The 22,391-nt window shown below is 33.5% G+C and overlaps 1 protein-coding gene across 3 annotated transcripts; it reads right to left on the reverse strand.

The window, feature by feature from the left end:
- Nucleotides 1–82: 82 nt before the first annotated feature.
- On the reverse strand, nucleotides 83–22,391 carry LOC139102318 (synaptotagmin-10). 3 transcript variants are annotated; one of them, XR_011545681.1, is made up of 11 exons: nucleotides 22,164–22,388; nucleotides 5,234–5,496; nucleotides 5,011–5,157; nucleotides 4,619–4,750; nucleotides 3,693–3,847; nucleotides 3,397–3,565; nucleotides 3,198–3,318; nucleotides 2,929–3,100; nucleotides 2,641–2,841; nucleotides 2,113–2,523; nucleotides 83–2,029 (listed from the first exon to the last, which is right to left on the reverse strand). XR_011545681.1 is itself a non-coding variant. In XM_070656144.1 (10 exons), exons 1-10 carry the CDS (start codon nucleotides 22,252–22,254, stop codon nucleotides 2,520–2,522), a joined length of 1,452 nt encoding a protein of 483 aa, XP_070512245.1. In that variant the 5' UTR covers nucleotides 22,255–22,391; the 3' UTR covers nucleotides 83–2,519. The 3 variants fall into 3 exon arrangements, 2 of the variants coding, with proteins under 2 accessions (XP_070512245.1, XP_070512244.1); XM_070656144.1 differs by having other exon boundaries at nucleotides 83–2,523; nucleotides 5,234–5,493; nucleotides 22,164–22,391; XM_070656143.1 differs by having other exon boundaries at nucleotides 83–2,523.

Consider the following 22,391-nt stretch of genomic DNA (forward strand, 5'->3'; position numbering starts at 1 on the left):
TTTTTTTTTCTTTACGTTTCTTGAAACGAGTGTTACGAATTATACCGAAATTGTGCAGGGGCAAAATTCAAACGTCACCAACTTCCTTGTCACCGATTTATTTATGTCATTTACGATCATAACAGGGAGCACTGGATGTACTCGAATATATAATATAGATATGTACTCGTTAGAAAAGTATACACATCGTCCATACCGATTATTGTTACTTGCCCATAAATTAATTACGTACGTATCGCTTTCATAATTAGAGTAGTATTAAACAAAGTACTCTTCCAACTTAGATAGTCACAACACGTTACCAATATAACTTATTTAACGTACACTCACTGCATATATGTATTTTGCCCGTCCATATAACAGATACACACACATCTATATTTTAATTTTACAACCCAATACGTTTATATTTCAAAGCCAATCTTTTATCATTCATGACCCAACGTCGATTTAAAAAATAAAAGTATAAACTTTTTAACGACGCATATGTAATTAAAAAACTAAACGTATTTAGTATTCTGGATCCGTTTGCTAAATTAATTTCAATAAATTATTGTTACACTAACGCCATTAATGGAGAGACAATTTTGCATCGGATATTTCGTGTAAATATAAGTTTGTTTTAATTGCTCGTTTAAATCCTACTCTCAATATGGAGCGATTCTATTTCGCTTTACCTGTTACATGAAGTTGCTTAAGAAAGCTCAGTCCTGTGGTAGAGTATCCCACTTGTACGAAAGATACAGCAGTTTTTTTTTTCTTTATGGGCATCGCTGGAGTAACGAAATAAGTGAAAAATTCTTAAAGACTTAGAAAGATGTTTCTTACAACTTATAGGCGAAAAAAAGGCATACAGTCGAAGTATATTGACTCGTAATAGAGGGTCTAGGATTACTACAAAGCGTCGACTAAAGTTTCTATTGTTTCAAGCATGTATGGTTACAACATACTACTATTAATATAACACTACTTCAGTTACATAGTCATTTTGTTGGCACATTTTTTGCTAATCAATACGTCACTCGTATTATATCACCTCAGCTTTAATATTATATTCAATTAATTTTATGGTTAGCACGATATCATACTATGTATGTGTGGATTATGTTATTTTGTGATTACCATTTTTTTCCCTCATTAAAAAGGGCTTGAAAAATTTAAAATTACTGAAAAACTTTAACACGAAATTAAAGATTAACGCAAATATAATTGAAACTACATTCCCTTTTTCCCACTGTATTTTATCTCGTAAAATATTCGAAGATATTTTCTTTTATTTCCGGAAACTCTTATATTTCCTTGGTGCTAGATTCTCTCCTAACATCCTATGCAAGGGTCCGAAACGTCCTTAAAAATATATTAGCGAAGCAAAATGTCTACAGATTCATTAAAGACATTTACAAATTTGACCAAAGACAACTCACGAAGAAATTAATTAATTTTCTTACACTGAAAACTTATCTACAAAAATCTCTTACGTGTGCATGCAAATTATGTATCTATAATTTTTTTTTTTCTTTCTTTCAATTATAAAAGGACTGCATTTACTAGTCCTTTTTCTATATTATATAATTAATTTACACGGCGTATATTATTATTTATTATCAAGTTCACAATCGAGGAGTCGTGTTGCAAACGTACATTGTACGAAGCAGCTACTGATATACGTGGATTCTGAGCCACGTTACGCTTTATCTGTACGTATATATGTGTTATTATGCGTATGTGTTCAGATACATTATCACAAAGAGTGCCCGCTTGCGTCGAGCATTATGTTTAAACATGTATCACGTTAATAGAACATTTGCGCGGAAATACGTAGCGAACGAGAAATAATAAACGATACAAGATCCAATCTATTTGTACTACCTTAGACGTCTACTGCACTCAATTGTACTTTGCCATTAATATAATCCATCTCGCCAAAATCTCCTTGCATTCGTCCCGTCATTATCGAGGATAAGGCCTTATACTCCTCACACTTATGTTCTTCTATAAAAACTTACGTTATCCGACCTCACGTGCTAATCTAGAACATTTAAGCTATCGTCATGCTCAACATCACGTGTGATAAGAGGAGGATTTCTACGGGGATATTGTAAATACAACAACCTGCTTTTGAAATTGTGCGGGGCCAGCCCGCACTATCGCGAGCAGTAGCTCAAAAGACAAAGCAAAATGATCTCGTTCCATCGCGATCGCGGCCGGATCATCGGAATTTGAGCAACGTGTGTTACGCGAGCAATCAGTTTTTTTTTCTTTTTTTTTTTTTTTTCTTTTTTCTTTTTTTTTTTCTTTTTTTTTCGTTACATCGGATTATTTATTATTTCATGCCTGCCGTACGAGGTATGCAAGATTGCAAAGCACAGAGTTCGCCTTCCGGCCTTCGTTTGAGACAGAAGTTGTACTTAAGTCAGTCAAGCGATGTACATGAAGTGACGACAGAAGGAGACGATGTCCAAGCCAACGTTAGACAATATTTGCGAGCTTCTGCACTGTATATTTTCCGCCTTTTGTCTTCATCTGCAATCCGAATTCCATCAAAAGTGTTAATAGAAATTCTTAATTTTAATCGTCCCGGCTGGATCGTATCTCGTAATTAATCACAAACGGCAACCCGCTCCAAGAAGTTGAACTCACCTGCTGTTTAAGCAACTCAGACTCACTGGGAGCGGTTCTGAATCCACGGCTGGGATATGTCCAGCTACAGTCTCCATTAACGGATACCATTGCGCCACTGGTTTTCTTGGATTATCTAGCATTTCTAGCCAGTGATCACGGCCAATTCCAATAAAGCTCGATCCAATCGCGGTGCAGCCCATTAACTCATTCGATCCAATTCTAACGTTTTATAAAATATTATAGTCCCATTATTATTTAATTAAAAAAAAAAAGTTATACAAAGTGTTTCCCAAGGATTCTTCTCACCTATCGTAATCAATTACTTTTACTATAAGACTAACATCCTCGATATTATCCGCAGGAACATCAAAAACGAGCGCCTCGTTGTAAACAGGATAGAGAGTATTCTTCTTCACCGTAGTCTTTTTCTTTTTTATTCTCTTTCCTTGGCATAGCAGATAGACTTTCACATAAGGATCTAATAAAATAATTAAATCGATTTAAATTACAAATTGAATTTCCAATAAGATTTTTTTTATTTATTAATAACATAAAAATATTTAATCTATCAAAACCTGATTTTCCTGTTATATCCATTCCCTTCAGATTTCTGGCTTTAACAACAGTCACTGTCAATCGGCCAGCCGTTGGTAGATAACACAATGACAGCATCAATTCTCCTAAATTGACCTTCTCCTGCAATGATACAAAGGTTTATATCCGAAATTGCCGTTTTGAAATAATTAAATCCTTGTCTAATGCAAATTAAAATACCTGCAGAGCACAAAGGATGTCCATCGTGTACTCGATTTCTTGCTCGAGGTCAGTGCACTCTAAAAGCCCTTTAAGGACTACTTGTCCAATGAGATCGTGACGTGAAAATCGATCAAAGTCGTAAACCGAGAATTGTAGGTAACGTTCTCTCAGTTCTTCATATGACACGCTGGTAAAATAAATTACATATTAAATACTGCATTCAATTTTTAAAAAATGTAATTATATAATTCAATACATGTGATTACATATGAAGAACATCTTTCAACATGTGCAATAATTGTAAATTTTCTTACCTAAAAATAAACGTTTCATTAAATATCGGATTTAAATTTTTTCGATGTACTTTTGTCTGAAATTTCTTCTTCCTGTCTGGCAACAAGTATACCTTGACATAAGGATCACTGCTGCCAGTTACATCTTTTATCGGCAATTCGCGAGCTTCCAGAACCTAATATCAGAGAAGCAAATAGAATTAAATTTAATAAATAATTTTCTTTTTTTTTTTTTGTAGATATTTAGATTCGTTGAAAAGAAAAATTTAATTATACGGCACGCAATCGATTATAAATCATATGCTTTCTTTTGAATAACGATTTTTAAATATTGTTTTGGTTTTTTGAAACTTCGTGTATAGTATAACGCAGCGAAGCAGATGTGGAACAAAGGCCGATAATGGCATTATATTTAAATTTATCTTCATGGCAGAACGCGGTTTGGTATGTAATTGATCTTAATGCACTTGAATTTACCACAGTAGTAGCTTAATGCAAATAGGAGTTGCTTAATCTACACGTTACCACGATTAATTCTAGCGCAGGAGAGCGTGCATCCATAAATGCAATATTTTATGATGCTATACATTATCATTATTCAATATCTCACGTGCTGAACATAACCCTGGTGGATATGTATTCAGCCCAAAGCAGTTTAAATGCAAACTCATTTATTCACACATATAACGCGTTATTTTCCAGTTCAGGAAAATTTCATATCTCATTTATACAATTACGATGGAATTAATTTTGTTTAATATTTTACTAAAATATTTATTCATTGTAATTCGTTCACCAACCGTACTGTACAATTACAAAAAATTAAAAGGAATAAAAAGAAGATTATTTATTGTACTTTATAATTTATAATGTACGTTTCAACAGGCATGCATTTTTTAATGCAACTAAAAACTGGAAAAAAAATTATAATGCCGTACGTTACTTACTTTGACAACAAGACCTTCGATTTCCTTGTCATAGCGAAGAGCAAAATGTAATTTCCCAGCGTATTCCATCTCTGTTGTACTAGAGCTTTCCGCGCTCTCTTGTCTCACGAGTTCTTTTTTATACAACTCTGGCTGCACATTATTAAAAAATTTATTTTAATATTATATCTCGTTGATAAAATCGAAATTTTTCTACGTTTAATCATGCATGCATAATATGAGTCAATCGCGAAGGTGATTTGGAAATAAACCGGAAAATCAAAGTATACAGTGCTCTATGTTACATGATATATAAGCCTGCTTCAATAGGAATCAAATAATATTGCGTCACTGTTTATATTTCGTTGCACAATCATCAAAGCAAAAGTATAAATACAATAATGACCAAATACCTTGATAAGACCAAGGCTGGAGTCACTGCGATTTTCGAAACTGCAAATACTGAATTTAATATTAGGCAGGTCAAGCCGATGCGATAATTGACGTTGAAAACTTTGATGTCTCATTGGCACGATGGGTAAAGTGGTTTGACGCAGCACCTGATAAAATGTTAAAGTTACATTGGCGGCTGAGCTTCGTGGAACACTTTATTAACGGGACTTTACTAAAAAATACCTTCTTGCTATCTTTCTGCTCTTGAACGTATTCGTGAGTGATCGGCTCCGATTGAAGATCCGGTAGAGAATGACTGATACGAATTGCATTCTGCTGAATCTGATCGGTCTCTGTATCCTCGGTGTTTTCGTGCCGAGTCACGCTCATTAACCATCGCCAAGTAGAAGAGCATTGAAAGCTCACAGCTGCCAGAAGGACCAGACCAACTACGGCCACCCCTGCTGCAATTAGCAGCTGATAAGGGAAGTTCTCGCTCCATTCTTCTGGAATAATAACCGCTCGTTAGAAAACTCGTGGAAAATCTTAATTTAAGTATTTCGCGGAATGCCGCGTAGACGAACCGTGACATAGTGAAAGGTTCGAGTGAAATATTCGCACAAATTCATATTCGCCACGGAACGTTGGACTATAATGTAATAATGGTTAATAAAACCATATTATATAACTTATTAATTGGATTGGAAATCATACGATTTCAAATTGCCGTAACGTAAAGTAGATGGAACATCTAAAGAGAAAGCGTAACTTTTATTAGATCTGTTCAACGGAAAGAAAGTAAATGCAGATGAAGGAGGCCCTTCAAAGTAAATTGCGGTCGTATACGTGTGCGTATTTCCGAGGAATGCGTCATCGCGTACATTTCACGACAAAGAGAAGGTATCCTTGGTCTGGTGAACGAAGAGATCTACACCAACGCGCTTCGAGCTTTCCGTTCTCGTTTATATCGAGAACAATGCGCGACTTGCTAATGACAGAAATATCTTTGATTTTTTTTTTTTCTTTTTCCCTTTTACGTAGAGGAAGTTATCAACTGCATGTAAGTATAATATATGATGCATTTCCCTGCGGCATATTTCAACTCCGAGATCAAATCCCGTTCGAAAAAAAAGCAGAAGGAAACCTGTTGTAAAAATATTTCAGGATGCACGACACGGTATTTATTCTTAATTTTATCTTCTCTGTTGTATTTTTAAAATATAAATATCTCAGCGACTGTTACTTTTTGCCCTGTTAGAGATGAGAAGGAGCGTTGCTCGGAATAATTTAACGTAATAAGATTTTATGTCGTATGCGCTCTTATCGGAGAAAAATACTTTCAGATATTGTTTTGCGGAAATGATTCACCGTCGACGACTGTTGAAAACGTCACTACACACGCTGTATCGGAAATAATAGGAAATCGATGTGCGATTGGCCACACAGAACCTTTGACTGACTAAATTGCGCATGCACGAGACAGCGTACATATTACAGTTTTGTCCCTTTTTTTGCGTGCGCGTATCACGGCTGTTTAAAAAGAAAAAAAAATAGAGAGAATGACACATAGCTCGCTTTTTATCTTTAATAACAATGGAATAAAGCCGGCAAACAAAACCATATGCGGGTTTTTTGCTTGTTGCCACTTGTAACGAGGAGATGAAATGGATTCACGTGACGAACAAGAATACGCGTAGGTGGTTTATTGTTTCATTGTAAAGTTCACTTGTTATTATGATAGCAGGTATCTCGCTACGAGTTAACTTCTGCCCGCTTCGCGTTCTATTCAATCATACGCGATGTAAAATCGCGTCATGCGATTCAACACGGCTTTTTTTTCACGGAGGTAAGAAGGAAGGAAAAGGAATTCGTTGGCACGAAATGCGCTTTTTCGAAGTATGAATAATTACGTGCAAACTTATAATTGGTTACAATATCACAAAGAAGTCGGAAGTTCTTTCTTTTGTAGTTCAATTTAAACTTGCACAGTTTTGCAATCCATTCTCCATTAATCCGTCTTTCTTGGATTTTATTTCTCCACCAGCTGTATATCAAAACTATTTTTGTTGTAAATCATGTACCCAATATGATCTATGACTCGAACTTGCGGACCAGCCACTTGCTGTTCGTAGTATGATAAGTTAATACATATCCAACATGCTTTTTTTTATTCTGTATATATTTACAAAGAAAAAAAAAATAAATGTATACTCGTGACACTATAATAAAGTTTTCGACGCAGAGTACGATTTACGATATGCTTTTTTGTCGGCGGTATACCGAGCTGCAGCTATGTATTTGACTAAATGATTGATGGACCTATATACGAGAATTACGGAGTCTCCGGTATTTCTAATACTTGTCGCCGATAATAGCCAAGTTTCGTTTTTTTTCTGTAATTCGCGAGAAAATTTTTCTTAACACCTATTCTCGAGTAGCATTTACGCAACAAATAAATTACTCTGGTACTCCTGTTCTTTCCTAGTATTAAGTATTAATGAGCGAACCATAATTGGAAGCAATCTATTCTATTTCCCCAACATGTTCTTATATTAATCGAATTTCCATTTATAATACACGCACTTTGCTCGGTCAAAACATGCCAATATCTTTTTACGTTTATTGCGCTTTTTCATCTTCCGGATGACATGAATTAACCCTGACCCTCGTCCTTCCACAGAGTGCTCAGATAGTCCTTCGCGTGCTATATTAGGATACTTCTTACAAGGCCAATAAGAAATTCATATCCTTTGTTTATGTGCCATTATCATCGATCCAATTATAAAGCAAATACATTTTGTTAACACCAAGGATTTCATTCGCTATTAATTACGTAGCAATGAGTATTAATGTATTCGCTGGTATTAATTATTTTCTTCATTAAATAATTAAAGAACAGAAAATACTGGCACGTTTGTTGAGTGCATGTTTTTCGAGAAAAATTATTAACGAGAAGCATATCGAAAAAACGAAACCTTAATTTTAATTAACGACAGTAATTAAAATTTTGTGGTGACAGCGATTGCGTAATTTACGTAACTTCATTAAAGGGATTAATTCAATATCGGTGTATGTTATAATGATTTTTTATGAAGAATAACGCTTCGAATATACTTCGAGAAATATTGGTGTCCTTGACCTCCTCCTTCTCGATCTCCTTCGTTTTGTCTCTCTAGACTCCACCAACCCTCCTTGGGTTTATCTCGCTTTGTAAAAAAATTATTCGTTTCCATCCATTCTAAAATTTCGTATTGTTTAATATTTACTCTTGTATTTTGCCGATAAACTAGAATTTTGTATTCAATATTTTCTAAAGCTGCTCACTAATTTATAAATTATATAAATTATACTACAATTCATATTTTACATTATTATTTACAGTGTTAGGTAAAATTTTTTTCTTTTCTCTCTCTAAATTGTGTCGGAAACTACAAGTCTTTTAAAACGAGCTTTGTTTTATTTAACAGCCTAAGCTCTGCGTAAGCAGAAGATTTCTTATTCCTGCTACTTGTAATTTCTGTTTTCAAGAGCAGCTTTTCTCCGAGGGGTTGCTCGAGAATTGAAAACGCTGCTATGTTTGTCTCACATCAGAAAGTTAATACATATTTCCCTTTTTGTCTTTATGTTTATAGTAATAATAATTCTCGACCGCAAAACCTCTATGTCATACTTACAAACTTCGTCATTAATAACTTATACTACCGATAACTGCTCAAATTTGTAGAACTCTGTACGTATATACATAACGAATTTTTTTTATCACACAAAGTTGTAAATTCAACAATACAAAATGTCGATAGCAAAACATATCCCGCAGCTCACATAACTTTATATATCGAAATATCATATGTTTGTGGTGTAATAGTTATATGTCACGTATTTTAGCAAATATGGATAGCAAACAAAATATGTCAATAACTAAACTAACAAACGCTGTGGACGCTTTAGGTAATCTGTCTTTGAGATAATTAAAAACCAATAAAAGAACTGAATACGTCAACTAAAATGCAAAAAAAACTGTAGATAGTTAATAGTGATTTTTTTTTCGAATTTTTATATAGAGCTTGATAAGATTATTTTGATTAAGGCGACTGTAATGGTGCAATAAAAATCAATTTAATATTTAAAATATGTATATATAAAAGAAAAAAAAAAGATCGAGTAATGATTATTACTTTTATAGAAAACCCTTGAGGCGCTCTCGTAGCAATTTAGTTGATTTATTATTTTTAACCGCTGTAGCGTAGCTTATGAAACAAATATTTATGTTTGCGGTCCAGTAATTAAAACTAACATTACATCAATATAAATTGCTTTTTGCTAAATAATAGAGTTCTAAATGAAAGATATCGATGACACGATAAGCTTTTCACAGGCGTAGATGAAGCAGATTTATATAAAGTAGGCTGCAAATCAGATCAATGTGACGCCTAATATTTTCTTTTTATTTATATAAAAATTTTCTTAGCTACAGAAAATAACGTTGTATACGCTGATTAAAATGTTCAAATATTACCAGATCTACACCGATTTATTATTAAGACAAGAAAATGCTTCGCCGAATAACGAAGATTCTACGACAAAGGTGACGGAGTATGTAGAAAGAAATGAGAAAAGAAAGTAGCCGGGCAAGAGTAAGATTTCAAGAAAATACGAAGTGATCGATACAGTTTTGCATCCTAAGGTAATATTTTCGAGTTCTTTGCAGTTCAAGTTCTATCAAATTTAACGACGGTTTCTTGGTAGTTTGAAATGAAGTTTTCTCTTATCGGATATTTCTTTTTCAAACTGCATAGATTTTTTATACTTGCGCTTTTACAAAAAATATATACCAAGATCTGAAACTCTTAATAATGTTAGCTGCATACGTATGGATTTGATTAATACACACGTACTATTGTATCACATATTTATATATCGTTATTTATCTCGTTTTGTGAGAAAAGTAAAATAAACGTACGAGAATAAAATGAAATAAAGGCACTGAAGGATACGAGGAAAAAGTATGATAAATTTGTTAGCACAAAGTATTGTTTGATGTCCATCACTTTCCAACAGTACTTGTGCTCAGAAGACGTAATAATGATTAATTTGGACAATAAAGATTTTCCTATTTTTTTTGTAGCTCAGTTGATAAATTACAATGTCATTATTCGTGATATTACGCAGGAACCAGATCAAATTAAGAAAACATGTTCGATCTTTAAAAGTACATTAATACCAATATTGAATTTATTTCAACATCGTAAGAAAAAAAGTAATTCTAGCAAATAAATTACTTCACCTGTCTAATAAACGGATTTTTGTATTGTATGTCAATATATTTCATTAAACACAGAACTAGATTCTCGATATTTAACGAGAAATTCCATTTCTTACTAACTGTACTGCAAAAACAGAAAATCGGAAGATAAATTTGCATTCTAATTAATTAATAATTAAGACAAGAACGATGTAATTTCATTATTCTTCTTAGTGTTTATTATATATTTAATGCGAAATAGAGAGATGAAAATGTTAAAATATATTAATTATATTAGATAGTGCATTTTATCATAATAAAAAGTGTTGGTAAAAACATTTTATAATTAAAAACATAGATATATGTATTCTATACTTTAAGTATTAATAAACATAAAGCATTTTTAAATAAGACTATGTAGCTAGATATTATAAAACATGTAAAAATATTAATTTTTTATCTTTATTTGAGAATATAAAAATAATATTTGTACCAAATCTATCTTGCTACAATAAATAAAGTTTTTTATTTTAATTTTAAATGATGTTTACTTGTCGGAAATAGAAAGAAAAAATCCTCTGAAGCGTTTAAACGAGAGAAGCCTGTTTGACATTTTATTTTGACTTCTACCATATTAGTATAGGCTTTCGCAAAATCATTAGTAATAGATCCGATAAATCCGGATTTAATTTTTCCGGAAACAGATTACGGAAAATAAAATTCTCATTTGAATTATAAGAAACATATTCAGTGTAAAATGGCGATTGTGACTGAAAAAAAGATTGCCAGTTTAAAAAATAAATTCAGAAATTCGACCATTTGCTGAAGTATTACGTATAATAAGGAGAAAGGTCCGCTTCATTATTTATTCAAAATGGCAAAGCATATCTTTTTTTACTGATATTTGGCAAAAGGCAAAATAAAGTACCTCTCTTACTTGTCCGGGACTTGGCCCCACGAGTGTAATAATGGAGAAGAAATATGCGGGCGTTTATTTTGTTTGAAAAATTGTTACATTAATATTAATTTCAACACCTGAAGAATAAAGTAGATTAGAATACATTTTGATTTGTCATAAAGAATTTTTTTACAGTACGATTTTTGTTCTCTTTTTTTTTCAAAATGTTTTATAATTTCTTGAAACAAAAAAAAATGTAATATCCCATAAATTTTAATACGTTGATAGGTAATGTTAACGTAAGCTTGTTACAGCACGCTGGAGTTCTAATTGTCTGGTTAACCAAATCCGCTTAACGTTACAAGTAATTTCATTTTCAGAACTGTATCCTCGGTGGTACAAAATTGGCCTTCGATGCGATATATTGTGGCTGATGCCAGAATTAATCTCTCCAAATATGATCGTTAAAGGGTGAAACCTTTCACTTATTGACAAACTAAATACATATAAATAAAATAGTATACGAAATATTTTATAAGATTTTATATCATTTGGCTTTATAAAATAAAAAAGAAATATCAGACAAAATCTTCAAAGCGTTAAAGATTAAATATGCCTTGCAGTGATAAAAATCGAGAAAAATAAAATGATAATTACTATAGCTTTTGTCATTACTATTAAAAAAAATTTTTTTTTTCACATAAATATCTATCGAGTTGAATTATCCAAAACAAGAGTTGATTTAAATAATTTTTATCATATTTCGTTTTGTTGATGCAAACCAGTTTTTAAAACCTTCTTTGTCCTACTTGTATAAACTGGTTTATAAAAGTAAGTGGAGAAAAGAATCAAGTACTTTGAGTCGATTTTAGAGAGCTCGTCGAAAGATTGCGAATATTAACTCTTCGCCATAATGTACGAAGATTTTCTTGTTACGGAAATTTTACATATCATCTGCAAACAGTTTCAGTATTATTTGAAGTCCTCATAAAATGCAGACATTAGTCTTTAATAATATTTTTTTATATTCTCGCTGTATTTTATATTCTACTTTTAATAAAAACGATTCCTTTTTAAACTGCAAAGTAAAAAGGTTTAAAAATAAATGTACTATGATATAATATTTTTAACATTTTTATACATGAAATATTTTTAGTTTAATTCATAGCTTTTTAAACAGAATATCAGTTAGGGTCTAGCATCTGATAAAATAAAAACGTATCAAAGGGAGAAGCTTTTTTGCTGCCAGAAGTCAGCAGTTTCGCATCAGACATGTGATCAGATGACAGTGGATTTAAATATCGATTCTATTACACATCATCGATTAAACACGCTGATATTTTAACACGCTATTTTAAACATTGTACGCGAAGCCATAAAGGAATATAAAGTAGCGCGACGTTTACGCCCAGTAAAAATAGTCGTTTTTGGTTCGCCAGCGTCTGGAAATGCGCTGCTCGCTCAATATCTTGCGGATTATTGTAAAGTGCATTATGTTCGCATAAAAACATTAATCTTTCATACACACTCCACAAGTTCGCATATTTTTTTTTATTCATAAAAGGATTTATTATTATTATTAACATATGTTCTATATATGACGATTTGCAATGTAATTTGCAATTGGGATTCAAAAATTGAAGACGTTAAAGGTACTGAAGCATTAATAGCACAAAATGGCTCAAGAGATACAGCCAAAAGCGCTGTTGACGACGCGGATAAACGGACTGGGAAAGATGATGTAAAAGACATAAAAAGAGATCGCTGTAAAGCTGTAAAAGCAGCTTGGCGAGATTCAACATGGCAGCGATAAACTGACTGAACAGGATGATGCAAAAGATAGAAAAAAAAGATCATTGTAAAGCTGTAAAAACAGCTCGACAAAATCCAACATAGCAGCGAATAATGGCCGGTCCCGATGATATCGCTTTAAATAAGTTGCTAATTTGCTTGAAAACCAAACACGCTTACGAGCCTCTATCAGTTCACGTTCTATTTCAGATTGATATAGAAAAAAGAAAAATTTTGGGCCTAAAAATATTTTTGTGTATAAAAAGAGAACTCTCGCTTTATTCATCGTGACAGCTCTGACGAAGAATCGACATTAAAACTAGCTTCCAATCTCACAAATGGAAGTGAAAATCAAGAACGTCGTGTAATGAAAAATTACGCGACAATTAAATTACTCACGCTACGACACAACAGTATTTACTCGCACAATTCTAATTTAATTAAAGACTTTTTAGCACGAATATTTTTCATGCTATATACATTAATAAAAATCTATACTCTTAATTTTACTGCAAGCTATTACTTGAATATTATATAAAGTATTATTAGCGACAATTTTGTTTTCTTTATTTAAATTTTCTGCATTTGCGGAAATAAAGTATTGTTTAATAAAATGCAGAAGTTTATTTATAAAAGTTATATGAAACAAATGCATTAAATGGCAATGTATTGTAGAAAGAGAATTGCGAACGATAACACGTCCCTTCAATTATTTGATGAAATGGAAATCCACCTACTCGTCATCGCTGTGGAAACTGACACTTGTCCGGATATAGATTTTACGATCTCACTGATGCTTGAAAAAAAAAAAAAAAAAAAGAAAAACTAGGAAAACTAAGAAATTACGATCAATATTAATTCATATTTCTTTGGGTGATTTTATGCTATCTGAACGCGTTTTTCCGCACGCACATCTGCAGTCTTTGTTTCTAATATTGGTCGGTATGTCCTATTACTCCTATTATTCTTGTCCCTTCTAAACTTACAAACGATAAATGTCACGAGACGACGTCTTCTATTGTTCGTAGTAAAATTTATTAAAAAGGACTTATTCTCTGATAAGCTGTTGAATGACGCGATAAAAACTTCCTTTTAAGTATCAAGTAATAATTTCTGGAACAGTGGCCTTAATTTTTAATATACTTATATATCCTGTTAGTTAAAGGTCGAACAACCTTTCGCTGCTGAACAATCTTAGTTCGTTTTTTTCTTTTTTTTTCGTTTCTTTTTTCTTCGTTCGTACCGTAATTATATCTGTGATCTATAAAACGCAAGAGAAAACATTCGGTTGTGTTCAATTAGCCTTAACCGATGTCGAAGAAAATGACTTTTATACTGATTAATGAGACTACATCAAAGTTATTTTTATTGATTTAATAGCAAAAAAGATCTATAGAAAAGCTACCATAAAACTTGTTGGCCAAGTTATTACGTGATTTTGCCGTAATATAATTTATTAAATAATATAAAAACTGCACAAACTTAAAGTTTTTTTTTTCTATCAAAAATCAGTCAAGGAAATGAAACTTGCATGAAAACGTACTGAAGCAGAAACACGTGCTGCTGAAGTTGCGGAAAAATTACGAAAAGAACAAGAAATTTTTGAATGCAAAAAGAATCGTAAAGAGAAAATGATGGAATAGATTTATATATTCTTTCTGCGTCTGAAGATCAAACTTTATGCCTATGCAACTAAACATATTTTAATTTATTCTGTTTAAATATTTATTATATGCATGGAATTATTTAATTAGATAGATAGGTGTGACATAGGCAGACAATAAATTACCTTTTAGAGCTGCTTATATTATGTTTCAATAAGCAAGTTTGCTGATTATGTAAATTATTATTTTGCGTGCTAAATTAAATGAATTATTTATTAAATTGTCGGAATTCCATCCTTTAATTGTTTAAAGTAAAAAATACATTCAAATTATAAGTTAAACAAATTTAACGTTCATTAGTAGTAATATAATTTATTTGATGTAGTCAGCACGTTATTTCCTATCCCGTCTTTTTTGTACTATTGCAATATAGATGCATGTTATAAGCTGGGCTTTAATCTATCCAGTGTAATTACGAGAGCAGTTATCAAGTTTCTGCTTAGCTGGGTGTAATTCTGGTAGATATTTGACTTTTCTTTCAATCAATCCGCATCGTTGATCATAAATGCGAAGTTATTGATCACGGCGAAATTCATGTCCGCATATATCGACGAATATTTCAACTGAGCCAATATTTTCAATATTTCCATTAGCATTTGCAATGTTCGTATTATGTCAATTTACGTTTTTCAAATTTTCTGGAAATTACGTTTGAAGGCAAATCAGTGCCTCGTAAGCGGATCTGAAGATTAAACGAACCAGACGAATTAAAGTACGTACTAGCAATATTAATCTGCTTTTTGTGCACATATCTCTGGCAAATTTGGGCAACTAACCAGGATTAGTCGCATTTGAAGTTTATCTTTTTGCGCATAGAGCTCTGTTTTATACATCAGCGACTCAAGCCACCGGAAAATGCAAATGCATATCGAACATAAAACACGAATTTTTAATATCACATACTTTATGTTTTATCTCAAAGATGTTAAACGATGGTCTCAAGCAATAATTTGTACTCGAGTGTACTTCGATGAAAAATAACCCGCTATATAGGCAACGACTGCAATTAACAAGAGTGAAAGCAATAAACGCGAATAAAATTCCTCCTTGCAGGCCTACTTGGTATGCGAACGTCCGCTCTAACTAAGGCACTGCCGGAGTAAATAATTCTGTTGAATTTTCGATACAGTTCGGCAATCGGCGCGAACATTTCACATGTGCGAATGCGAGAACAACTTTCACACTTCGAATCCCGTTCCCGTGGAAATCGATAGGTTGCTGCTCACGATCAGACGCCGTTCCACTCCGGAGCATCGAACTACGAGGGGAATAGGAGCATGACCGTTCTCTTGGCTCTCTGTCGACCATATCGAGACCTTCTATCTATAATTTCGTGATTTCGAGCTTCGTCGATTTTGATCGGTCCGCTATTAAGAAGAAAACGCAAAGGGCATAGACAATTTTTTTCACTATCGGCTTCAGTAATCGTTTTAATTCGTTATTCATGATCAATCTTTTTCGAGATCATACAAATGCAATTCCACCGGGTTAAAGACCACGTTATTATCGCAGAATTGATGGTAAATTAATTTTCGTATATTTTAAATACTATTTTTTTTACATGTCACGCGTTTATTTCGTATATATGCTTGTTAACCATCGTTGCATCGTGAGACAACTTTTTATACAAAACATTTTAATCTGCCTGCAACTCTATTTACGCGAACAACGAATCTTATCATACCTATATCAGTATTTTTTTTTTTTTTTAATTCTATTTTTCCATTTCCCCTAATCTGAAGATCGTCCACGTAAGAGAAAGTTCTTACCCACTTTCAATTCATTACAATATTTTCTTTCAGACAATAATTTTTTTTTTCTTTTTTTCATTAAAATTGGTAATAGAAAGTTTTCATTATATGTATTTATAGTTTCATAAATGTGGATAGAAATAATCGTGGCAAGGAAAGCGACAAAGAGATAGGAGAAGAGAAAAAAGAAGAAAAGTAACGTCCACACAAACGCAAAATATTTTTACGTATCATTTCGTGTAATTACGCAAAAGGCATGACCGTGAAAAACCATACATACAGATGTATTGTTTTCCGTCGGGCTTGCACAGCCTTGCCTCGACTAAATTTTCTAAGCCACATTTGCTTTCTATTATTACCCGCGTGTTTTATTGCATCGCAATACGATAAAACGAGCCTAGCTTCTCTTAGATGTAGATAATGTGATCGTTTCTATGCGGACAGCGTGCAAACAAATCAGGATTCTAACGTTGTTAGGGAAATATCGGGACATGAGCGTACACAAGATTGCAAGGTAATAGAACACGATAACGCAACAATAAGCTAGTATCTTTAGACGCTCTTGCATAAGAGCGTGCCGGTCGCGCGGACCAATTTACAAAGGAAAATTAATAACGAGGTGGAATGCGCGATGTGCGGCGTCACTGGCTGTGTTAAAATTACGATTACAACGTAATGTAACATTCATATAACTGCCGTAAATATAGAACGGTGACGTAAAACAATTTTATAACTTCATAAACTGCATTATCGTAATCCTGCATTTTCAGCGGACAGTTTTGACAAAAGGTAACGAAATGATAGGTCTTAAAATAACGAGAATTTTAATAAAAAATAAAAAAAATTCGTTATACCTTCTACAGCTATTTTTGTAAGAACATAAGAAACTTCAAGAAATTATGGAACAAAAAAAAAAACCCTTTTTATGTGTTGCGGGATTTCAATTTTCCATACACGTAACAAATCTCTCATCCCGTGAAACTCAAGTTTAAATCCATCGCGGCCGTAACGAGGTAACGGCAGATACATCTATTAAAAAGTTATTTCACAATATCGATGTGTCGGAGAAAATTGGATGAAACACATTAAATGGCACGTGGATGCTACCAATGAGGAAAAAAAAAATAATAATAATAAAATCCAAAGAAAGCCAATGCATGTTACGTACGAAAAAGCAGACTAATATACTTTTATTTAATACAATGTGAAATATATAGGCCAATTTCTAATTGCTCCGAAAGCCTTCTTTATTAATAGACCTTTGTATTAAGTTGTTTATTACTTCAAATACGCGAGATGGGTTATTTTCGTAAAGCGAAATATTCTCATTTATGATATCAATTATATTCTCGTTCGATTAAATATTCTATGGCATTTCTGTGGTCCTATTGACTGTATTGTATTAGCACGACGCAGGCATTCACACCATCGTGAAATATGAAAATGGCGCTTACCGCAGAACTAACTAATTTATTAATAGCGACAAACCTCACGCAACCGGTGTCGATATTTATGTACATATATAATAATTCATTGCCACGCTAAACAATATAGAAAGCATCATTATTAATTGCTAAGTTTTATAGACAAATTTCAATTTCATATTTTACACGTATTACTAATTTGGTATAACAGAAAACGGCAGAGCTGCGTATGCAGCATTTTCTACAATAAACAATTACGAAGTAATAATATACATATAATAATTTCTTGAATAATATAACTACATTTTATGCACGCGGATTGAGACACGCCACTTCCGTTTATTGTCGAACAATCCCGCGTTAGATATTATTTAAACTATGTGCCAGCATTTACGATAACTACATTGTTATGTCAATCATCGTTCCAGCTAGAAATAAAACAACGGCAAAGCTTTCCCGCAATATATGAAGAATTGAAATGGTGTGAAGGTAAAACGATACGTGGGCTGTCCACTGTTGAATCGCGAAAAGAATTCTGATGTAAAATCAGAGCCAAGTAGAGCAGATGACATTGAAAGTGAAAGTGGGTCGTAATATTGGTTGCAGATGAGGGAAGATGATACATGACCTGCTTCTAAACAGATTTTGAGGTCGATTCTATATTCTTGCATATTTTTGCATACGAGTGAAGACTGTAGGAACAGCCGAATTAATTTCAGAAACTGTGACGATTCAAAAAAGTTCCATATACGCAATTAAATAAAAAAAAAAAAAAAAACTTGTGTAATTAAAATACTTTTAAGTCTAATAAAGTTTACCACGTAACGTTTTGCCTTTTAGTTGTAATTTGATCATAATTTTCAAAAATAAAGGCTATATCGCGTTCCATTCGAAAGTTCAATTAGACTCGTTACAAAAAAGTTTTATTCGTAGAAATAGTTATCCAAATATTCATTGTTATTCGACTTTTAAATTCGCGGCGCATTGAAATATCGTATTAATCTATCAGCCGACAACAAAACGACGTTTTTCTAAAGGCAGGATTGGAGGCTGACGTAGCGCAATTCTTGAAAAGGCAGGATGGATTATTTACCGCGGACAAAATATTAAAAAAATAATAATAAAACGTCAGATACGGGCAGTAGGGAAGTAAATCTGATTTTTTAAGGGAGCGTTGAAAATGGGGATTCTAAAAGGGATAAATTAAATTTCGCTGAGCAACCGACTAAAAAAAAAAAAAAAAAAAACATTGAGAGCGAAGCTTAACAATTTGGACAAATTATTTTTAAAGTTGACAGCAAGTTGTGGCTAATTCAAATACTTTTCATAATGCAGATTCATACTACACGAACAATCGTTCATTATATTTCAATTTAATCACGAATTTTTAGACACGCAAATAAAATACATCTAATATAAATCCTCTTTGATATACAATATCAACTCTTCATGCATAATAACTCTGTTAACTTAACTGTGACGATTTTTTTATGCAAACGTTATTTTTTTAACCCAATAATGCCGATGTTCATCCAAACGTGACTTTGTCTTTAGACACGTGCAATGCAAACTAAATATAACACGATGTACTTAAATAATCTATTCCTCTTGTACTACGTATTTTTTTTTTTTTTTTTAAATTAAATTACATATTTGGTATTCCAAAAATAATACGTTATTGCAATTTTTCCATAAATCTCTTATTTCACCGTATCTGCAATACCTGATTCGGTATCTCCAGTTCATATCTGATTTTGAATTCAAGTGCTTATGCTATTCTGTTGTGCAACGCAGAGCAGCCGTTTCAAGCTGACCGTTTGAAGTAAAGTCTACGAAGATTTAGCTCTTAACTCGCGAAATCGCAATTCGCGTACGCACTAGTTGCATTATGAAAACACTTCGAGAAAGAGTTTGGTATAAACGGATCAATTTTTTTTTTTAAAACAAATGCACAAAAAAATCTTGATAGAAAAAAATTTTGTTTACGAATGTCTGGACACGTGCGATTTCTTGAAAGGGAAATTTACAGTTTTTCACCAGAGTGATGGGCTATATTTGCGGGTTATATCTGTGGAAAGCTTACGCAACTTTAATTACTTTATACTACGGGATAAGTTACTGCTAATGCACAGTACTAAATTGACTTAATATGCCTTACTAAAAACTTTTCGTTATAGTATTAACAATGCCATTTTATTGTTAAACTTTTGCTTTATAATTTGTACTAATGCAAAAGAATAACGAAAATTCTTAAGTTTTTAATTTGCCATAAACGATCAATTACGTAACGTTCACAAATAAATTATTTCGTGAACTTGAAGTTGCGTTTAATTTTTCGATTAGCCGTCGGGGTTATGCTGGCAAATATTGGTTTGCCTAAATCTATCCATTTATTATGTAGATTTGAATGTGTGCTCACCCTTTTCCAGGTCGCGAAATTAATTGTTTAAAAAAATTTTTTAAAGCGAAATAAAATAAATATAATTTTTATTTTATAATCAACGTTAAAAATAATTAGTAATAATATTTCCTTGTTAAAAACAGAATAATGTTTATCTATCGTTAACAAGAAAATTATTATCAATCACTTGTATCGTTTGTTTAAAATAATATCGCTTGTTGATTGCCTCTGACGGCCAAATTGTACACAAGCGTGTCCTGTAGCTCAATTATGCAGATAATATACTAATATTGTTATAATGATAGCGGGTAGTCTATCAAGTGTTAAGCTAAACTGTTCAATCCTTTAAAATCTCGCTATCAATTTACGGCTTTCCCTAAAAGCGCATGTCTAAAACACCTTCTGGAATCGTGAGTTTTCCAACCGTTTGGTAATTATAAGGCCAAGAGCAAAAATGCCACCGTCATTTGTATTTTTTACTATAGAAATCCTAATCCATTTTCAAATTGTATTTCTGTATTATTAATTGTTACACGTCAGCGATATATAAAGTAAATTTCTGCAACAAAATACGAGAGATTCACTTTTAAATTATAATATAAACTGCTTTTTTATTACAAGCAATATTATATTGGCATAATGCAGTCGTCTTATTTTATTCGACGGAACATGAAAATGCTCTTTACGCCCGGAGCCGAGAGATTTTATAAATAATTCGGCGGCGAAAGTAAATTCGCAGGAAATCGCGAGATAAATGTAAATTATTCCTGAATGCCGCATATGAAAGTAAATTCGAAAATTAAGGAAATGTAATGCGGCCTATTAGTTTGCAAATGTTCTACGCAGCTTTAATTCGCGCGACCTAATCGATTCGAAACTTACGCCTACCGGTCAGAAATTGGGTCGGTTTACCGTAACCCGGTTTTAATCAATACAATGCAATATCCGTGTTGAAAGTAGATCTGAATCGGACAGCTACCCAGCCGAATGATCGACAGGCAATATTCTATCTATTGCACTTGCTAATTTCCGCCAACACCGTCGCAGAAACGGGAACGGCCAGGCTGCCTTGTTCTTTGTAAAACTTTGTTGCGACACTTATCGATTCTTACAAGTATAAATAGTTAAAGCCGTGCTTTTTCGTACTAGAAGCACAAGTAAGTGCGCGCTGTTCAACTAATGCCATGATATTAGTAACACGACGCCAACAGTGTTAACGTGTTGATGGAATATCACGCACGTACTGCTTTAATTTCGGAACATGCCTGACGCTCGATATATGCGACGCATGGTTCATTTGGTATGCCCGTAATCTATTAGAACGCCCTGTAACGTAATTAATCGCTTACGTGCAACCCGAGATTAATTTCAAACTATCGATCTCTCCCAGTCAGTCTTTAAATCGTTTCTAAAATATTCCTCAATTTTTTTATCTCGTTAATATTAAACTTAAAAAATTTTTTTTTTTTTTTTTTATCGTCCACTGTGTTACGGCCTAAGATATAGATTAATTCAATGCAGCTTTACAATTGATTTAATTCCTACCAATCGCTGAAATCAATCCTCCAAAAAATTCGCGAACAAACGACGACGTAGACTTCTTTCACGATTACGCAAATCCCGTCACGGTTTCAAGCTACTACTCGACTCTACGATCTGACGTTACAACAGCAAAGATCGAATTTCCCCAGCGGTGCTGATGGAAGAGCACTGCGAGCGGTATATATGTACATATCTCCAAACACCTGTTAGCAGCCGCTCTCGGGTGGGCGGTTCGCCATATCACCTTTAAAGCTACGCGAGCAGTACGAGTTCCAGCACCGGAGCCGGTCCGAAGATCGAAGAAAGGAACGGGCGACCTTGATCGCGGCACCTGATACTACGGGAGCTATCGCAAGTTCGCCTTGCACTCCGTCGGATTCCGCCCGGCTGCGGCCTCGCGGTCCCATCCTTTTATTTTTTTTTCCCCCCGTGAAAGAAAAGAGAAAATCAACTTCCTTACCGGCATAACCTTGTTGCGAATAATTCGCTTGCTCGCTCGGCACCACGGTCTCCTCGAGGATGCTCTCCGACGCCGTCTTCACAACTCCCATCTTCGGTGCACGATTGAACGCCGCGGACTGAACGTGTAGGTGGGTAGTCACGGAGGTAGTTTAAAGCTCCCCGACAGCGATTATCTCGTCTCGATTGTGCCGCGTTGTCTGGCGTCGCCGGAATGCTCGGCGCCGTT

The sequence above is a fragment of the Cardiocondyla obscurior genome, linkage group LG04, assembly GCF_019399895.1.
Source record: "Cardiocondyla obscurior isolate alpha-2009 linkage group LG04, Cobs3.1, whole genome shotgun sequence".
Lineage (NCBI taxonomy): Eukaryota > Metazoa > Arthropoda > Insecta > Hymenoptera > Formicidae > Cardiocondyla > Cardiocondyla obscurior.

What these genes read in the sequence shown, in the direction of transcription:
- LOC139102318 (XM_070656143.1), bottom strand. Translation starts at nt 22,254, where the DNA reads ATGGGAGTTGTGAAGACGGCGTCGGAGAGCATCCTCGAGGAGACCGTG. An exon ending in TTCGCAACAAGGTTATGCCG is followed by an intron (nt 5,497 to 22,163) that starts GTAAGGAAGTTG and finishes TTATTATTCCAG; the next exon opens with AAGAATGGAGCGAGAACTTC. An exon ending in AATGAAACGTTTATTTTTAG is followed by an intron (nt 3,566 to 3,692) that starts GTAAGAAAATTT and finishes TTATTTTACCAG; the next exon opens with CGTGTCATATGAAGAACTGA.